Source organism: Drosophila teissieri, chromosome 4, assembly GCF_016746235.2.
Source record: "Drosophila teissieri strain GT53w chromosome 4, Prin_Dtei_1.1, whole genome shotgun sequence".
Lineage (NCBI taxonomy): Eukaryota > Metazoa > Arthropoda > Insecta > Diptera > Drosophilidae > Drosophila > Drosophila teissieri.
The window spans coordinates 1,008,151-1,029,026 of record NC_053033.1 but is presented as its reverse complement, the minus strand read 5'-3'; the positions used below and the strand labels follow the sequence as shown (position 1 = coordinate 1,029,026).

General features: G+C 35.7%; 1 protein-coding gene across 15 annotated transcripts in view; it reads left to right on the top strand.

Moving 5' to 3' along the window:
- The window catches only part of LOC122622873 (protein unc-13 homolog A), a 37,589-nt gene extending 21,611 nt beyond the window's left edge, over positions 1 to 15,978 (top strand). For 9 of the 15 annotated variants that reach the window (XM_043801507.1, XM_043801513.1, XM_043801512.1 and 6 more), the window contains 19 exons: positions 920 to 994; positions 1,264 to 1,483; positions 1,545 to 1,665; positions 1,880 to 1,986; positions 6,422 to 6,563; positions 9,500 to 9,824; positions 9,912 to 10,184; positions 10,256 to 10,414; positions 10,471 to 10,596; positions 11,798 to 11,965; positions 12,024 to 12,305; positions 12,911 to 13,132; positions 13,215 to 13,381; positions 13,448 to 13,739; positions 13,801 to 14,158; positions 15,038 to 15,136; positions 15,204 to 15,366; positions 15,435 to 15,561; positions 15,627 to 15,978. In XM_043801507.1, coding sequence (XP_043657442.1) covers positions 920 to 994; positions 1,264 to 1,483; positions 1,545 to 1,665; positions 1,880 to 1,986; positions 6,422 to 6,563; positions 9,500 to 9,824; positions 9,912 to 10,184; positions 10,256 to 10,414; positions 10,471 to 10,596; positions 11,798 to 11,965; positions 12,024 to 12,305; positions 12,911 to 13,132; positions 13,215 to 13,381; positions 13,448 to 13,739; positions 13,801 to 14,158; positions 15,038 to 15,136; positions 15,204 to 15,366; positions 15,435 to 15,561; positions 15,627 to 15,788 — 3,588 coding nt within the window. In that variant the 3' untranslated portion in view covers positions 15,789 to 15,978. Of the gene's footprint in view, positions 1 to 919; positions 995 to 1,263; positions 1,484 to 1,544; positions 1,666 to 1,879; positions 1,987 to 2,650; positions 2,758 to 6,421; positions 6,564 to 9,499; positions 9,825 to 9,911; positions 10,185 to 10,255; positions 10,415 to 10,470; positions 10,597 to 11,797; positions 11,966 to 12,023; positions 12,306 to 12,910; positions 13,133 to 13,214; positions 13,382 to 13,447; positions 13,740 to 13,800; positions 14,159 to 15,037; positions 15,137 to 15,203; positions 15,367 to 15,434; positions 15,562 to 15,626 lie in introns of those variants that run through there. The other 6 variants (XM_043801511.1, XM_043801503.1, XM_043801514.1 and 3 more) reach the window with 4 other exon arrangements.
- Positions 15,979 to 20,876: the final 4,898 nt, after the last annotated feature.

The following is a 20,876-nucleotide window of genomic DNA, read 5'->3' as shown; positions in this document are numbered from 1 at the left end:
AATAACAAACATTTATTTCAGAAAACAAACAATTTTATATGAAATTATAAAAGAAATTTGGTTATTTTTTTTCAAAATGTCTTATAGAATTTAATCAAACTCTTTATAATCTTTAGAGAACCGAACTGACAAAATAGTTTTGTATTTGTGAAAAAAGATTAGTGGTCCCGGGCAGCGTAGAAAATAATATTTGATTACTTACATTCTATCTGGAGCGGAAGCTAACAAACTTAATGGCATATACATATACATATGTTATCTGTTATTCCAGAAGTGGAAATTGATCAAGCAAAATCCTTAATTTCTGAATTAATATTCCGTAGTACCTATAATAATAATGTAATTGACAACTTTGTTCAATTTTAAAACAAATAATTGTAAAATGAATCTTAATTAATGCATACGTACCTGATGCCGTGAGTAATTGATAATTTTTGATTTTTTTGGTCAGGCGAATTATCTATATGCCTCCGCAAAAATGGATCAATGTAATCTGCTAAGTTTGCATGAAAATGACAAGACCACGGTTGGTAGATAAAACACGTACACGTAGAAAGACCCATAAAAAATACGAAAATCCTTATATTCGAATAGATAATACAGTCATTTATAATTATTGATAAAGTATATCAATGGTACTCGTACATAAAGATCAGTGCACTTTTAATTGTATCTTATTGTATGGAATTTTATTTGTGTTTGCATTATGCCCGTAACGCTTTTTCTTATTATTCTTTAAAAAAAAAGTTAAATGCGTAACGAAAATTACTTACGTATCTTTGATAGAGTTGCGATGAAGAATCTTAATTTGCCTATTAGTTTGATGCCATCTTTGAATATAGGTCTTTTAAAATAAAAAGATTTACCAAATACTTAAAATGAACTCTTTGAAGTCTAATTCCTCGTTACGTCTCTTTAGACAATGGCCGCTACAAAACGAAATGCTGGACTCACATCTGCTGTTCCGCGTGCAACGCTTAATGACGAAGATCTGGTAAGGCTATTTGGTTATTTTTAACAAAACTACGACTCAAACGAACTTAATAAAATTCCGATAAGTACCATATTCTCTAACATTTTTCAATAAGTAAGCTAGTGAGCAAAATAAAATTATTGTAAATAAATTCAAGACAGTTAATCATATTATATATTTTTTTTTAGTTAAACAGAATGAAACTTAAGCGGTGTAGTAACTAGTTTTGTTAAAAAAAAATTGTTCAAAAATTGTTTTGTAATTTATTGGTATCTGTTTCCAATCTATAGAAAATGCACGTGTACAAAAAAGCTCTACAAGCCCTGATCTACCCTATATCTTCCACAACGCCACACAATTTTTTGTTATGGACTGCTACGTCACCGACGTACTGCTACGAGTGCGAGGGTCTTTTGTGGGGAATAGCACGACAAGGGGTGCGATGCACTGAGTGCGGTGTAAAGTGTCATGAAAAATGTAAGGACCTGCTGAATGCGGACTGCCTACAGCGTAAGTGTATTCACTTTGTGTACTTTTACAAATTTTTATAAGTTGTATACTATAATTAAAGGTGCTGCCGAAAAAAGCTCAAAGCACGGCGCGGAAGACAAGGCTAACTCCATTATTACAGCCATGAAAGATCGAATGAAGCAACGTGAACGAGAGAAGCCTGAAATTTTTGAGTTGATTAGGTAATATTAAATTCCATATAGCGAGTTGACTAGTGCTCTTAATCACAACGATAAAGCCGTTATTTATTTTAATTTCAAAACTATATGTGGGGGTAATAAGTTAATCTAAAGAACTCCCAATCTTACATATTAAAAAAGTCATCTGGTTTGGTAAACGGCCAGAAATAATTAACCACAAATGAATGTTAACTTTGAAATGACATTCATTCACTAGAGCCGTATTCAGCGTTGAGGAGAAGAGTCATACCGGTCATATGAAGGCTGTAAAGCAAAGCGTCCTGGATGGCACAAGCAAGTGGTCGGCAAAAATAGCAATCACAGGTTTGAAACTTTCCTCTAATCGTCGTAGTTTTCTGTTGTCGGTTTAAATTAAGTTGGATGTATGTGAATGTATTTGCAATTCGCATTTGAATGACACGCTGTATTTATTTTTATTATATTGGTATGTATATGAAAAATACAACATAGATCTACAATAATGAATGTGTGATTATATGTAACCGTATTTACTATTTGTATTTTAAAAGTGTGTGATATGCATGTACGCATTACATATGTACATGAATGTGTATTTGGGGAATCAACATATAAAATAAGCTGCGAGTTTATGTATATTAAACATTTTTACAATATTATTTATTTTTCAGCATTTAATAAGCTTATGTAGTACGAAGCAAAATCTTGTAATTTGATACTCAATGGCGCCAGTATTAAATTAGCCTCGCGGCATAATTTTATGTATGTTCTTCGTCCTAACCTGTAAGATTCAAAGTGTTTTCAGCGTACAGATAAACACATAAACAGGGTCAAGAAGAAATAAATTGATCAGCCCCCTTTAGTATTATGTTATAATAAAAAAAAGGTCCAGGGTAAATAAGCCTAGCCAATACATTTACATACTTTTAGATTTTTCATATTTAAGATTTTTTATTGAACGTCAAAAGAAAACGCAAATCACATTTGTATGAAACCAATTTAATTTAAGGATGACATTCGGTGTGGATCCCGATACACACATAGATTCATTAGAGCAGGCTGAGCACGCAACTGTTGAGGGAACATCTAAGTGGTCTTGCAAACTAACAATTACAGGTACACAAACAAAGCCATTTGGTATTGCTTTAACTCTTTTTTTATGTTGTTTTATAATTTTATTCTTTCCTTGCATCCTAAATTGTTTTCAATTTCATTACTTCAAACTAAATTGTAACCAATTACTTAAAAGCAAAGGGCTTTAATTTTGTTTTTCTTTGGTTTGCGATGAAAGTAAATAAATGTACAATTTGTTTTCTAACATTATACAGAGAAATCGAGGGTTTAAATCTAGCTTTATATTAGATTTTGTTTTTGTACTTTTCGAAATAAGACTTATTTAATTTTGTTATTTTTAGAAATTAAGAACGTTATGTTTCAAGTAATCTGTTTGTATAACCATTACTTAACTTTCTAATAAAAATTATGTTGGGTACTTATTTGTATGGTCTTATCCCATATAAAATTGTAAATACACACAATACCATAATTGTATTTCAAGTACATTATTTTTTCGTAGATCAGATGTTAAATTACCTGCACACCCTAATAATATTTACCGTGAATATTTATCTCAGCTACACAGCTGTGCTATATTGCAAATGGGCTACTGATTGAAACACATAGGACAGACTTAAAAAAAGCAACGGTCAAAGTTTTTTTTAACTTGGAAAGCATTATTTAAAAGATGAAAGAATTATATTGTAGGAAAAAAAAGGTTTTTTCATTTCCTCCATGCTTACCACTCTACATTAGCCCTTAAAGAGGGAATAAAAATTTCAGTCAAAAGTCTGCAACGCACTAAGGAAGGAATTTGCACCATATAGAGTATATATATTCTTAGTCAGTATCAACAGCCGAGTCGATATAGCCGATTTCCCTTCTCTCATTTGTAAATCTATTTGCATGAAACTTTCCCAAAAGTCTTCTTTGTATTACAATTATAATATATTTCGGACAATTTGTATGCCAGAACAACTAAATGAATAAAAAGTCAGTTACTAAAAGTCAGAAAGTGTGGGCGTGGCAGTTTTGTCCGCTTTGTGGGCGTGGCAACACTTGGAATCAAACTTGTGATGCTTTAATGTCTCTCAAATCTGTACGCTTAGCCTGAACTTTCAAGCTTGAATAGTTCATGCGAGCGAGGCCTTCAAACGGACAGACTGACGGACATGGTCTGATCGAAAATATATATACTTGATAGGGTCGCAATCGCTTCCTTCTACCTGTTACATACTTTTCAACGAATCTAGTAAACCGTTTTACTAACGGGTATACATATTAATGAGCTTAGGTCAGCAGTTATACCACGCAGATACAGAAGCATATGTAAATGAATTTGTGATAACACACATCCTAGAAAAGCATTGAATAGAAGTTTTGTTGGCTGTTTATACAACATTGTTTCCTGTTTTATTGTTTCCAAGCTAATTCGGCGCATTGCTTGAACAAAATAAAATTGGTAAAGTTGAAATAACATTTTTTTATTTAATTAAAGGTTTCTAAAAAGTGTAATTGGGTCGATGCTTTTTCGTATACATTTTTGTAATTCAATTTTAATTTAATTTATGTACTTTTAATGCTTTTTCGTATACATTTTTGTAATTCAATTTTAATTTAATTAATGTACTTATTCTTTTGAATCTTATTGTATATATATTGGTATTTCTTTTTTAACAATCCACACTTTAGGCATTTAGTCATAATTGCTTTTGTTATCATTCTCTAGACAAACTTTTTAATTTATTTTGTAATATTTTTACTAGTATAGTATCTATGTATTAGAGTATTTACAGTTATAGAAGTTTTCATTCCCGGCTTTACGAGCTAATAAAGAGAAAACGCGGCAGAATATCTATGTTATTTTTTTAGAAGCACTATTTTAAGTATGTGCGGGTCAATCATACATTTATTTACAGATGTTTTAATGTATTACGTTTATGCTATGAGGTTTAATGGTATTTTGAAAGCGAGAAAGAGAACTTGCCTTTGTTTATGCAACATAGTTAAATTTATGCTTTTATTTCGTCTAAGCTGATAGGGATGTCTAATGGTTAAAAACCGAAAGTTATTCGACAAATAAACAAACTCTTAACTCGGCTAATATAAATTTATTATAGCAGGATTTTTAGACAAGAAATGCACAAAAAACAATTTTTTGTTTTATGCTTATATGCCCATGGATTAATACGATTTTGATTAAATTGGGCATTTAAAAACCAAACTGATATACACCGAATAGGAACATTTTATGATAAAAAACAACAAAACTATGATTACTTTTATATTATTCTCGTTTTCGTTTCATTTACAATCCAATGAATTATTTTATTTTAATTTTCGATTATTCTCATTCGGATCTATAAATCATAGTATCAAGAAGTAGCAAGAATTTTGAGAAAAGTTCTTAAAGATAGCTTAATAACTGAGAAACTCGTCCGCGTAGAAATGGACGGATTGACAGACGGACTTAATTATATCAACTCAGTTGTTGAAATTGATGAAGAATATAAATACATACATTACATACATACATTATATACTGAATATGACGCCAATGTCTTATACATATGTATATTCACGAAAAAGAGCTGCTATTCTGCTTTAACACTCTAAGGTTTATTATGTAAACCAGGGGTGCTGTCTTACGGATGCCGGCACCTTAATGAATAGATGTACATATGTACATATGTGCGCCCGATTTGACAAAAGTCCTAATTGCATGGCAATTCTGTGAACACCATTGAATAAAAAAAAAGAATATGCGAATAATTTGTAAAAGAAAAAACCCTCATCAATAGCTTCTTTTGTTATTTTCTCCTTATAAAACAAAAAAAAAAGATTTTAGTTACCATATTTTTGTCTCTGAGGTATAAGCGCTTTACTATCCGATTTCGTAAACATTTATGTATGTTTTTGTTTTTGTGAAAGCATATGTACATATTCCTCTACACTGTTTTAATGCAAGTTGGTGTACTTTTTTTACATATGTTATATACATCGTTTATCTCTTTAACCAATCTATTATTTCCAAACTTATTGCTTTTGACTTTTGTACTCATACCTTTAAAAATATGATTCGTTTTTTTGTATTTGTACAGAACTGAGTGTTTTTGTAATCGACAAGGCACCTTTTACACTTACCTACATAAATAACTTTGTCACTTGCATCTTTCTGACTAGCAATCATGTGTACATAAATGTATATACTTATATTATCTTAGTGATTGTGTATATGTACATACATATGTGTATATATGACAGAGTAATCAAGTCAGCAGCACTGCACGGTTTCTGCTGAGCTGATATTAAAGATCATTACTAAAAAGACTCCGTTTTTTCTCTTCTTCTTTCTCCCTTGAAAATCAATTTCCAACACTGAAAATAAAACCAACAAAATTTTATAATTGTTAAAATGCACATAATAAAACTCAAAAATTCTCAAAACTACTTTCTTCGTTTCAACCCCCCAAAATCGCTTTGAAATTAATATACAAAATTTGAAAATCTGAAATTGTAACTATTTTACAATCAACACAAACAATAAATAAAAATTGGCAACGATTGATATGAAAATGACAAACTCTTACATCTGGAACATGATTTTAATCGGCATGCTACATTCGATTACCACACTCGAAATTGTTGATTTTCGGATTATGGTTTTGGAAACGATGAACTGATGAATTGATGAACCCACTATATTTGACCTGGTTTGATGCAGTGATTTGTGCTCAAGGCCTGATAGCGAAGGATAAAAGCGGTACCAGTGATCCATATGTGACGGTGCAGGTTAGCAAGGTGAAAAAACGAACGCGAACAATGCCGCAGGAACTTAACCCTGTGTGGAACGAGAAGTTTCACTTGTGAGTACTTGTGCCCTTAATCGAATCCCTTACTTCACAATATCAATTGTATATGTATATAAAGAATAATTACACCTAAAATGCACTCCCACTTGTGTATATTAAATATATACAAATTAAGATCATTATTATTTGTAATGATCAATATTGGTGAATATTTGATTTTTGAGAAAATATTCTAGGTGGAAAGTTTACTATTTAATAGTAGGTTAGTGCATATCGTTTGACATTGCTAATGAAAGTGAAAGTATACATAACCATTTCGTATTAAATCATCGTAAAAATACCTTAGAAGGCTCAAAATAAATTATTAATTGAGCAACCACTACAAATACTATATTGTTTCATATTTAGCTGTCTAAATATACATATATGTACATATATACATATTTTTTCTTTTTTATATATTTATAATAATGCTATTATTATTCCCGTTACTGGTAGTTAATGGGTATATTAGATATGTTGAAAAGCTTTTAACAGGTAGATGGAAGCGTTTCCAAAACCACCGGTGAAATAGAAGGGTTACGTAAAGCAATTTTCTAACAATTTTCCTTGCACAGAACTCTAAGAGTTTTTATAAAAATAGATTATACAGGCAAACAAAAATTTCATATTTTTTAATCTTTAACATTATGTTAATAGAATCATTGAAATATACAATTAATTCGTTAAATAAAGGACCTTCCAAAGGATCTTTGTTACTTCCTGTTTGTGATGGTGATTCGTTAACAGTTCGTTGAACAGTATGTAACAGGCAGAAGGAAGCGGTTTCGACCATATAACGTATATATATTCTTGATCAGGATCAATAGCCGAGTTGATCTGGTCCGTCTGTCTCTGAACTCTGCATGCTTTATCTCAACTCTCTAGCTTTTATAGTTCATGAGATCTCTCATACGAACGGAGAGATAGACGGACGGACAGACGGACATGGCCAGATCGACCCGGCTATTGATCCTGATCAAGAATATATGGTCGGAAAGGCTTCCTTCTGCCTGTTACATATTTTTAAACTAATCTAGTATTCCCTTTTACTCTACGAGTAACGTGTATAATTAGTGTTACATAATTTTTAGTTAATCTACTTGGAACCGAAATGTGTAGCTTAATAACCAACTCGGGTATGTGGACTTTACCATTAATAGGATAACATATAAAGGCAGATTTAAGCATCGTTCTATGGTTGGCTAGGGAAGGTAAGTTACGGCTGTAAGACAAACAGTAAAAAGTCCAAGTGAACTCCATATTGCTAACTCCGAACAGGTGATCTATACTCAAAATCGGAGGGACTAGCGAAATGAATAAGTCATATAAAGGTTCTCAAAATTTCTATAAACACCTTTTTAGTAAACTAAGCATACCATACAATATACGAGATATGTGAAAATAGCACCTTAGAGTGCAAGTCGTGTTTATTGTGTTGACAGAAAAAAAGTCTTTACTTTGCATTTAGAGTTAGAGGCATTCACACCATGATGAGACTCGGAGAATACATTGCCATTTAATACATTTACATTCTAACCACTTAAAATCCAATTACAAGCTTAACCGAGAAGTTTCCTTTCCAAAAGTGAATTAATAGTAGAGTCAAACGCCTTACTATAAAGGTGCTGCAAATAAGTAGAATTGACAACATTTTCAAAAGCTTAGGGCCGGCTGACAAATTAGATATACCTCTTTAATTGTTTTCATCCGATTTGTTAATTTTTTTATGGAGAGCGAACACAGCGGACTCCTTCCACATATACGGGAACTTTAAACTTTCCAGAAAAAAGGTAGGCAGTTTCAAAAGAGGCTTGCACAAGGCTTCAGCACAGGACCTAAGTACATAGTCAGGAATTCCGTCGGGACATGACAAATAGATGCTCTTAACACTCTGGCTTAGCAGTAAGCTTTAGTTTTGAGTGGGAAAAAAAATATTAAATGCGACTTGGGGTTGGAAAATCAGGTTAAATGGATCGGATATTGCCTAATCGAATGTTACCGTATATATTCCAAAAATAGCAAGGAAAGGTAAGAAGTGGTTTTGCGCTCAGTATTCGCGAAATTAAAAAATTTTTCGGAACTGCTAACTGGGTCTTAAGCACGGTAAAATTTAACCGAGCACTTAAATATTTAGAAAAGATAAACTGAGAGGCCGATGTAATTAAATGTGGTATAAAGTCTGGACTTTACATTTCTTAAGTGTGTCAACTCTTTAATATACCGACGAGGTTTGTTAAAGATTGACGGATAGTACATTGGAGCACAAGAGTTACAAAATTTTTTAATTGCCGTATACAATATATTTTTGACCCATTAAAGCTTCAAATGACCCAAATTTAGCTTCAGGAAATTTTCCTTGCCCAATAATTTATTTTGGTCGTTTGGTCGATTGTCACCTCAAAAGTAGGATAATATGGATCTTCAGGTTGAGTAAGAGGTGCTGGATAGAAACACACGTTCTGGGCTTGCGACAACGATATGTAGAGCAAGCCGTCACTAAATTGATGTTGTGCAATATTTGATTTTTATATTTGATTTTTCTTCTTTAGCACTAGGTCGGTTAGAACCACCAATTGGTCCCTATGAGACAGCTTATTTGAGACGGCTTGAATTGCGGTCAAATGATTTAAGTAAGAGGGAGTATTATATTCAGAGCTATCGGAATAAGACAGCTTTACGCCTACGAATTCTACGTTACAGAACTTATCGAAAAGTTTTATTCAATATTATTATCCTACGAAAAATGCAATAATACGATAATTTAACGATTATAATCCCAATTCAGTAATCCCAATTCAAGCTAGTCACCGATTATATTAGAACTAAAATTTTAGAAACTACAGTATTTTTCTTGAATTAATATTAATATTTAATATTTATTTTAATTAGGTGTTAACAAATGTAGTATTACTATAATAAATAAATTATTGTTTATTGGCTGAATGTAGCGAATGCCACAACTCTTCTGACCGCATAAAAGTTCGAGTTTGGGACGAAGACAATGACCTGAAGTCGAAGCTGCGTCAGAAATTAACTCGAGAGTCGGACGACTTTTTGGGCCAAACAATTATTGAGGTTCGTACTCTTTCTGGTGAGATGGATGTATGGTACAACCTGGAAAAGCGCACAGATAAATCGGCCGTGTCAGGCGCCATACGGCTTCATATATCTGTTGAAATTAAAGGCGAGGAAAAGGTAGCTCCTTACCATGTACAATATACCTGTCTACACGAGAACCTTTTTCATTATCTTTGTGAAGAAAATACCGGAATGGTAAGTAATAAATTAAGTTATTTATTTATTAACAAGGTTTTTGGTCTCTTCTCATACAAATCATGCAAATTGACATTCATGTTAAAGGTAAAGTTGCCAACTCAAAAAGGGGACGATGCTTGGAAGCTGTATTTTGATGAAATACCCGAGGAAATTGTCGACGAGTTTTCTATGCGATATGGAATTGAGAATATCTATCAAGCAATGACACATTTCCACTGCTTATCTGCTAAATACCTTTGTCCAGGGGTACCAGCTGTAATGAGTACCCTGTTGGCAAACATAAATGCTTATTATGCTCATACGACTGCTTCCTCAGCTGTATCGGCCAGTGATAGATTTGCTGCCAGCAATTTTGGGGTAACCAATGAATTATCATTAGTATTAGAAAACATTTAAATCTGTTTACAACAAAATCTATTGTTTCTTAGAAAGAAAAATTTGTTAAGTTGCTGGACCAATTGCACAACTCACTAAGGATTGATTTGTCAATGTACAGAAATAACTTTCCTGCATCGAGCCCAGAAAAGTTGATGGATCTAAAATCTACAGTCGATTTATTGACCAGCATAACATTTTTCCGCATGAAGGTAATTTAATTATAATAAAAATTGTCTAATAATACATTATATATATACCAACCTAGGTACAAGAGCTATCTAGCCCGCCGAGGGCAAGTACTGTAGTCAAGGATTGTGTTAAAGCATGCCTAAGATCCACATATCAGTTCTTATTTGAGAACTGCTATGAACTCTACAATAGAGAATTTCAGGTAAAAAGTATTGTATATTTTAGGGTATTTATATAATATTAGTATAATAATAGATTATAATTTAAAAATTAAAATAATTTGAAAGATGCACATGTTTTGGCGGTCCATAGTCATGGCAAAAATATACTATATACTAAACATAAAGCATTTTACCGAGACAAGCGGGAATCATTAATAAAGAATTCATATACATATGTACATACGTGTTTACAGGGTCTACAAAAGTTTTTAATACTTGTCGATTAACTTGATGTTAAACAAAAGGCAACGAAAGTTTCTCGCCTATCAGATACTCATTACTTAGTGTGTGGGAGTGCGAACGAGAAATTTAAGCATTTTCTGAAACATCGGTAGAAATGGGGCGCTTTTTGTCGTTAAAATGAACGTGACAACGTTCGGAAATAAATTGCGCAGCATAAGCGTCACTAAAATTTTCAGCCTTAGTTGAAGAGTTCTCAACGTTAAAGTAAAAAGGACTTAAAAACAAAAGGGAATCGACTTCCCCGCTCTCTGATACCCGTTACTCAGTTTGTGCGAAGGAAAAATTTCAACAAAAACAGTTTTTGGCGATATATGGCAGTTAGAGTGCTGGTGAAGAGTGGGGGTGAAAGATTTTTGGCAAATCGAGAGAAAATTTACAAGGCAAACAAAAATGTGAAAAAATATCCAAATATTTTTCAAAAGTGTGAGCGCGGCAGTTTTGGAAATTTTTGGGCGGGGCATAATGTTTTTGGCAAATGGACAGAAATTTACAAGACTTTTAAAAAAAATATCAAAACATTTTTCAAAAGTGTGGACGAGGCAGTTTTGGGCGTTAGAGTGGGGGTGGCAACATTAATCGACAAACTTGCGCTGCGTCTATGGCTCTGGAGTCTGCATGCTGAGTCTCAACTCACTAGCTTTTATAGTTCCTGAGATCTCGACATTCATACGGACGGACATGGCCAGATCGATTCGGCTATTGATCCTGATCAAGAATATATATACTTTATATGGTCGGAAACGGTTCCTTCTGCCTGTTACATACTTTTCAACGAATCTAGTATACCCTTCTACTCTACGAGTTACGGGTAAAATAAACAATCCTGTTCAGCCATGAAATTGGTACTTACTTATAAGCTGAGCAAAGAGCGGTTCAGAATTTTAATAATAGATATAATCCTCCCTTTTTTTTTTACTAACCAACTTTTAACCAACTCAGGTTGATCCCAATGAAGCTAAACGTGCGCCAGACGATCACGAACCAAAGCTTGATAGCGTTGACTTCTGGCACAAGCTTATAGCTTTAATCGTATCTGTAATAGATGAAGACAAAAACAGTTACGGAACCGTTTTAAATCAATTTCCCCAAGAGCTCAATATTGGACAGGTAAACTTTTTGTTGTTGATCTTAAGAATAACAATTTAACTTTGATATACGTGTGCAGTTATCAGCCTCTTCAATGTGGCATCTCTTTGCTGTGGACATGAAGTACGCGCTCGAGGAACACGAGCAGCATCGTCTATGCAAGTCATCCGCTTATATGAACCTTCACTTTCGAGTTAAGTGGCTATACAGTAACTACGTCAAGGAGGTGCCTCCCTACAAGGGAGCGGTTCCCGATTACCCAGCATGGTTCGAGCCTTTTGTGATGCAGTGGCTAAATGAAAATGACGATGTTTCATTGGAATACCTTCATGGTGCATTTAAGAGGGACAAAAAAGACGGGGTAAGAAATATACAAATCTGACCGAAAGTAAAAAAGACCTGCTCGAGAATGTATCGCATAAATATATGTTATATATTTATTATTTAATTTGTATTTCCTGTATCCATTTGGCAGTAGTTGGGTTGTACTCTTGCAGAAGTTATGTTCATTCCCCACCCTGGAAAGAAGCGATTAATTTTTCAGTTTTCTGAGTGCAAGATTTGGTCCCATACGGGTCCAATCTCATATTTCGAACGTACGGAAAAGAAACAAGGAAGAACGCTATAGTCGAGTTCCCCGACTATCCGTTACCCGTTACTCAGCTACTGGAAGTGAGAAGGAGAAATTTTAACACAGACAGTTTTTTGGCGGTTTGTAAATCGAGAGAAATTTTTTTAAAACTACTGGTTCTGAGATCTGCTCTCAAGTCGTTCTTTGCTGATGAAATACATAGACCACAGTAGGCCGTTTTCCTATTTAACACCCTTAAGCGAAGAGAAGATGACCTATATACTTGCTTGATTTTTCCCATCATATTACATTTCGTTTACTTGTGCAGGTCTTTAAATAATATTATTGTTATTATAACCAGTTCTTAAATTAAAACTATTTTCGTTGTGTTGTAGTTTCAAAAGAGCAGCGAGCACGCGCTTTTTTCAAATTCTGTAGTCGACGTTTTTACGCAATTGACGCAATGTTTCGATGTTGTTAGCAAACTCGAGTGTCCTGATCCAGAAATTTGGAAACGTTACATGAGGCGTTTTGCTAAAACAATCGTAAAAGTGCTAATAGCCTATGCGGATATTGTGAAAGTAGAGTTTCCAGAGCATATGAAGGATGAAAGAATCGTGAGTAGAAAAATAAGTCAGGAATTTTATAGATAACATTTAATCTTCCATAATATTCTATATTTTCTCTCTGCTCTAATAGGCTTGCATACTTATGAACAACATTCAACAACTGAGGGTGCAGTTAGAAAAAATGTTTGAGTCTATGGGTGGGGATAAGCTAGAGGAGGATGCCGCGAATATTTTAAAAGAACTTCAGCAAAATCTTAACTCAGCGTTGGACGACTTAGCTTCACAATTCGCAATAAGGTTGGTTTCACTAGACATTAAGTCACAAAAGAGTAAAATATATGTTTTTAAATTAAACATCTTAAGTTTGGAGCCACGAATAACTCAATCAGTGCGAGAACTTGGGGACATGTTGCTTTCTATCAAAGGAGGCAGTGGAACTCTTGCTGTTGGTAATCTTGCAGCCCAAAGGAACGCGGTCGCCGTTGAGGCCGATGAAGTTTTAAGGCCGCTAATGGATTTACTCGATGGATCTTTAACTCTCTATGCGCAATCATGCGAAAAAACTGTATTGAAGAGATTACTAAAGGAGTTATGGAAGATCGTAATGCGAATATTAGAGAAAACAATTGTTTTACCACCTATGACTGATAAAACTGTTCGTAAAATAACGCTATTGAGCTTAGTGTAATGTAATTAATATCTACTTTTTTAAATAGATGATGTTTAAACACCTTACTGACAATGCGAAAAACTTGGCATCCAATGCAAAAATTGAAGACATGGGTCGTTTGTTCAAGTCACATATGGCAGGAAAGCAGGATGTTAAAAGTGCTCTGAGCGGGGTAATGGACATATCAAAAGAAGTGGAAAAAAACTTGTCACCCAAGCAGTGCGCGGTGCTTGACGTTGCCTTAGATACAATAAAACAATATTTTCACGCGGGTGGCAATGGACTGAAGAAGACCTTTCTCGAAAAGTCGTCCGAGCTTCAGAGTTTACGTTACGCACTCAGTTTATATACACAAATGACCGACACATTAATCAAAACCTTTATATCAAGCCAAGTTCACGAGGGTAAGTACACTTTAAAGTGATCCTACATAATGAAAAAGGGCCTCTTTTAAAAATAAAAGTTCAAAATTTAGAGGTGTTTATAAAATATTTTGGGTGGGGTCGCTCACACAAGATACCTTCTTTAAATAATTCCTAGTTATTTTGTTGTTTATAAGTAAAATATATACATTGACGGGTTGAACAGTATATTACACCGCTCCAGACGCTCCCACGCATTTGAAAAATTTTTAATTTGAGAATGTATTTTGTTAGTTTTTATCAGTACACCAAAAAAAGTTTTGCCATTTCCGAATTTAATTAGTTCAATAGTAACTGAAAGCAGACCATTTTTTCTAAAATGTTATATTAGTATTTTTCTATGGTTACATAAATTATGTGCAAAATTTAAAACCAACCAAATAAACTAAAAAATTAAAATCAGATAATGAATGTATATTTTTAGGAAAATATTGATAAAAATGGTTTTATAAAAATATATTTAAAAATGTGTTAAGCTGCTGAAAATTCGACGATTTTGTAAGGTTTTGTCATAGCGATGAATCGCAGGACAATCTACTTAGAAATTTTCTCTAGTTTTCATACAAATGTAGCGGTATTTAGGAACTTGCGATAAAATATGTGGTGAATCATGGCTAAAAAGGCAATGTATAGAACTGCAGGGACTTAAGCGCATTATGCCAGCATATTTCTGGGGGGAGCCAAAAGTCGCACTCCGCCCGCACAAAGGTGTAATGTCGTTACGTACCTTAGCGATTATATTGGTCTATGCACATACTTTTAAAATGTGCTTTAATGATTTAATTTTTTTTTATTCGCAAAGCGCAAAAAATATTTTACGTCCAAAATTTTGGTAATTTTAATTTCATTACATTAATAAAGTCGATCCAGAAAACTCAGAAGAAAGTGTCGGCGAAATATCCGTGCAAATAGACTTATTTTCCCATCCAGGCACCGGTGAACATAAAGTAAACGTGAAAGGTAAGTTCAATATATTGCGTCATATTTATATACATATATATATATATATATACATGTTTGCCTTTAGTTGTTGCTGCTAATGACCTTAAATGGCAAATACCATCGGGTATGTTCAGACCATTTGTTGACATTAATTTAATCGGACCACACCTGCAAGAAAAAAAAAGAAAGTTCGCTACAAAGTCGAAGTCTAATAACTGGTCACCCAAATACAACGAATCATTCAGCTTGTAAGGCCCTTTATTAAATGGTAAAAAGTGTAATAAATAATTTTAAATAATCTATTTGCTTATACTAGCACCATTGGAAATGAGGAGCAGTTAGACTTCTTTGAATTGCACATTTGCGTCAAGGACTATTGTTTTGCTCGTGATGATCGACTTGTAGGCGTAGCCGTAATTCCATTAAAAGATATATCGGAAAAGGTTTGTAGTTCTTATAAAATCTTATAAATTAAATAAACTGAATTTATGTATTTTATGAATAATAGGGATCGGTCGCATGCTGGTTACCCTTAATGAGGCGTATCGAAATGGACGAAACGGGTTGGACCATTTTAAGAATTTTGTCGCAGCGAAATAATGATGAAGTGGCCAAGGAATTTGTCAAACTGAAATCGGAAATACGGCAGGAGCCAACCATGGGCACATAAGTCGGGCATCTCGTACTACCAAGTCCTCAAAACTACTATAATATTAAATACTACATAACATTGTTTAATTTGCCAAAACGACTTTATTTGAATTTATTTTTTAGAGGTGTTTATATTACATAAATTCGTAGGCAAGAATGAAGAAACAATAGTATAATAAAGGAAATCGTGGATAATATATGAATATAAATATATTTCTAAACTTAAAGTATTTAATAAAAGAAATGTTTGGTCACGTATACAAAAATATTACGAATATTACGTTAAAAATGTATGTTTTAAGCTATTTTAAAATACGCACCCGCACACTTACAAAAATTAATCTACTATTTCTGTCTCTTGGCACTCGTATGTACATTTGTACATAATGCAGAGCAGACGCTGAATTATTTATTTTTTAAATCCATTTTCATCTGTATATTCTAAAATCACAATCGCACATTCCTATTTATGTAAATAAGTACCTGTATACAAATTAATTGGTAATTCTTAAAAACATTTGTTAAAGATTCTTCACATACACAATAAGTCCATGTTAGTCTTTATTTTTTTCTATTGCAATAAAAGAAAGTATATTACGTATGTCGTATCAATGTGTTAATATGACCCTTAACTGGACCCCTACAAGTGGATGTACCATCGCAGGTATTTGAATTATGAAATTAATATCTTTAATTCTGTAATATTTAAGCGGTTTCTTTTAATTTGCGAATAGAAATGTTTTCTGATCTCGATCTCAGTAGTGACTAAAAAACTACCTTCAAATATTCCCAATTAGCTCATGTGGCGAGATGGTGATGGATTCAGACATCCATTTTGGTCCAAAAGGACGAGAAAACTCCTAATACCTATGGCGCATTATGATACTTGCAGAGGCCTAGGCCTTACTCCTTTGTGGGGTAAGTGCTAAACCCATATGTTGGACCCTGAATAAATAATAAAAAGTACAGAAACGACCAATAAGACCAACAAGAACAAACAAGAACAATGAAGTAGACGTATTCAGGAAGAGCGGCCTGATGGCAAGAACACCGGACAACAACGCGACGACGATGACCAACCCTAGCCCTAACGATGTGGACAAGGACAAAACAGAGGCTGAAGGTGAAATAACCCCCCACCCGCCGCAACCGACTGCCCTGTTCACACAGACCTCGACGTCATGCTCCCCACGACAGGAGCTTATATATAAGATGCAGGCGTTAGAAGAGAAGGCCTTATCGCAATGCAAAGCCATTCTAAGGAAAATGAAGATAGCAATGCAGAAGCAACGGAACATCAGTATGGACGTCAAGGATGGCACCTCAGAAATGAGTGAGCTCTTTGATATCATAGAAAATTATCGATCGAGCCGGAAAGCTGCTGAACTAGAGCGCTCAAAGGAATCGAGGAAGGCCAAAGAAAATACATCCGGCAATTTATTGAGCGAAACACCAGTTTCGACACTCAAGAAGAGGACGGCCACTAGCCCGGCTGCGCAAGAGCCGAGCAAGAAAGTCCCAAATAAGCAGGCAAATGACGGATTTCAAACGGTCACATATAAGAAGGGGAAACAGGAAAGCAACACTAAAGAAGCGGACGTAAGGCACAGTGAAGCTGAGAAAAGAAAAAACAAGCCTAGCGCAAGAACGCGCACTCGCCCTGAAGCTGTGCTAGTCAGACCAGCAAAGGGAAAGAGCTATGCCGAGGTGTTGTGCAACCTGCGAAAAAACCTGAAACCAGAGGATTCCGACAGTAATATATAGTCGGTTAGAAAAACCAAGTCAGGTGATATGCTTCTGGAACTTTCAAAAGGAAGCGAAACGGACAAACTGTGCGATGTCATTAAGAGTGTGCTACAGTGAAGACCATGTAGCAATTAGTCAAACTGGAAATAAGAGATATCGACAGCATCACACAAGAGGATGAAATAATCTCAGCAATAAGAGAAGGAATAGGCGATACAAGCCAAGAAATTGTAATACACCTGACAGGAGTAAATAGGTCAGAACAAAGGCGAGCCTTTGTTACACTACCTATCAGGGACGCGTCAAAGATATTGGCGGAGCAGAGAATAAAAATAGGATGGACCCGCTGCCGGGTTAAGCGCTGTCTTGACATAAAGAGATGCTTTAAGTGTTTCGGGGTCGGACATTTGCAAAATAACTGCAACGGACCGGATAGGAGAGACCTCTGCATCAGATGTGGTGAAGGCGGACATAAAATGAAGACTTGCACAAAGGCACCAAGATGTTGTATCTGTGCATCGGAGAACAGGAGCGACGTTGGACACCTCCCTGGGACAGCGAACTGCTCAAGCGTAGCCAGAAAAGGAAAGCCATGAAGATTCTTCAAGCTAATATGCATAGAAGCAGAACGGCAAATGACCTGCTGCACCAAATTGTGCTAGAAAACCAAATCGACGTGGTTATCATTTCTGAACAATATAAGGGACGGGAGGAAGGGGTTTGGCTAGAAGACGATACAAAGACGGCGGCAATATGGATGCCTGACCCTACTACGGTTCCACACAGAAACGACAAAAGAGGAAGATGCCATGTCCTAACACAAATCAGAAACTGGACGATAGCTAGCTGCTACTTGACCCCAAGTGACGATATTCAGACTTTCCAGACGAAACTTGAAGGTATTGAAGACAACGCAAGGCAAATAAGAGGCGACCTTATAATAGCAGGTGACTTTAACTCAAGAGCTATAGAATGGGGTATGCCGTCAACCGACTCTCGAGGCCGTAGAGTTCTCAGTATGGCAGCAAGAATCGGAATACTCACTGCAAATGTAGGAGCAACAGCAACATTCAATCGACTAGGGAACGAGGGTACAATCCCTAACAACCAGAACATGGCAACGATCAAACAAGCGTGCGGCGCTGCAATGCCAAAAATGGGCAACCCTCGAAGACAAGGCCAAGAAGTGTACTGGTGGACAGATGAGATAAAATCTCTCAGAGAAGCGTGCATCAAAAACAGACGCCGCCTTACTAGAGCTAGACGGAGAGGATAGTTTACAGAACAGGAAAGTCAGTTTAAAAAATCCAAGAAGTACTTGACCACTGCCATTCGGAAAAGTAAAACGGAGAAATGAAAAAGCCTCTGCAACGACGTCAATACTGACCCATGGGTCATGGGGTATAAAATTGTGATGAAGAAGCTTAGAGCAAGAGAACAACACCGGACCTGCGGTAAAAACGCTAAAAAGGAGGAAGGCCCCAGAACCCGACAATGTCCCAGCAGAGGTCCTAACAGTGATTGCCGAGAACAGACCCCAAATCCTGCTGGATATGTATAACGAGTGCATTACCAGCGGGAAATTTCCAAATACCTGGAAGCTTTCGACCACATTGCATGCTAAACACAACCGGGAAACTACTGGAGAAAATGATTAATCCGCGACTAACAGCAGCAATCGAAAGAGGGGGTGGCCTTTCTCCGAGGCCTTTCTTCTCGACCTGTCAGGTCGACCATTGGAGCAATACAAGAAGTCGTTAGCCAAGCCCTCAGCATCCAACAAGGCAACCACTTCTCCAGACCGGTAGTACTTTTAGCAACTCTCGACGTGAAAAACGCGTTCAATAGTGTTCAATGGGGAAACATAATTGATGCTTTGAAAAGACGATTCCAAATCTCAGCATACCTAATGCGGATAATACAAAACTATCTTGACAACAGACGGCTACTACCAAACAAATGCAGGAGAGAAATGTATAGACATAACTTCAGGAGCAGCTCAAGGATCAATACTTGGACCGAAGCTATGGAACATTAGGTACGACGAAATCTTTCATCTAGAAATGCCGGACGACAGTGGGCTACGCAGACGACATAGTCGCTGTCATTACAGCTCGAAATACCGAGTACGCACAGCGCAAGTTGACACAAGTAATGACGAGAGTAAAAAGGTGGTTGAACTCACACGATCTGAAACTGGCTGACGAAAAAACCGAGCTCCTGCTAGTTACCAGAAAACGGATCCCATTAAAAATAGATGTGAGAGTTGGGGAAAACGTAATAAGGACGCGAAAGGATATAAAGTACTAAGGAGTTAGACTGGACTCAAAACTGACATTTAGCTCACACATACAAGAGACGAGGAAACGTGCAACCGCGACGAATAAGTCGCTTAGCAGACTTATGGCAAACGTAGGCGGCCCTATACAATCAAGGCGGAAACTCTTGATGGAGTTGAGTAAAGCAATCATGCTGTGCTGTGCAAAGAACCATGACTCTACGAATCGCGAGCGCGTATCAAACGGTATCCGGCACCAAAGAGTACAAAAGTAATCGAAGGCACCAAAGAGCCAAAGAGAGAAAACGGATCTATGAGATGAGACAGGCGGGAGAGACGACGAGAGCGTTAATCGCACGAAGCAGAGATGAAACACTTCAACAATGGCAAGAAAAATGGCCAGCTGAAGAAAAAGGAAGATGGACAGCTAGACTGATACCAAACCTGGTAGCATGGACTGCAAGGGAGCACGGAGAAGTGAACTACTACATTACCCAGATGCTAACAGGACACGGTTACTTTGGTGCGTTCCTACCATTCTCAGTGCTAAAAAGCCTGATTTGGACGAAACAACTGGGTAATCTGGACGCAGAAAAAAGATGAGAGCGCATAGCCCTTAACTGGCACCACCTCGAAGTAATGGCGAAAGCTTTTCCGGGGTGGAAAAACGGCCAAAGGCGAGGGGGGGGTTTAGTGGGTGCAATTTATAGGTTAGCAAACGCTTCCTTCTACCAGATATATACTTCTCACCGTATCTATTAACTGGTTTAGATATCAGGATAAATAGTGCAGCTTAAGTAAACTTTATATATTTTGAATTTGTTCACAATAACAACCATACATTAAGAACTTCATAAGTCCCAGAAATTGGACGAAACTCAAATTGTATGTCCACAACATGCTAAAATTTGGGTTTTTTTGGGAAAACACGTTTTATAATATATGTACATACAGGCATGCTCCGGTAATCGATTTCGTAAGAATTTTAAGATTTCCATTTGAAATCGAAAAATTGGTGCTCCGGTTTTCGAAATCGTAAGAATTTCTCGATTTGTAAAACGGGCCGACATGAAAAGTAAATGC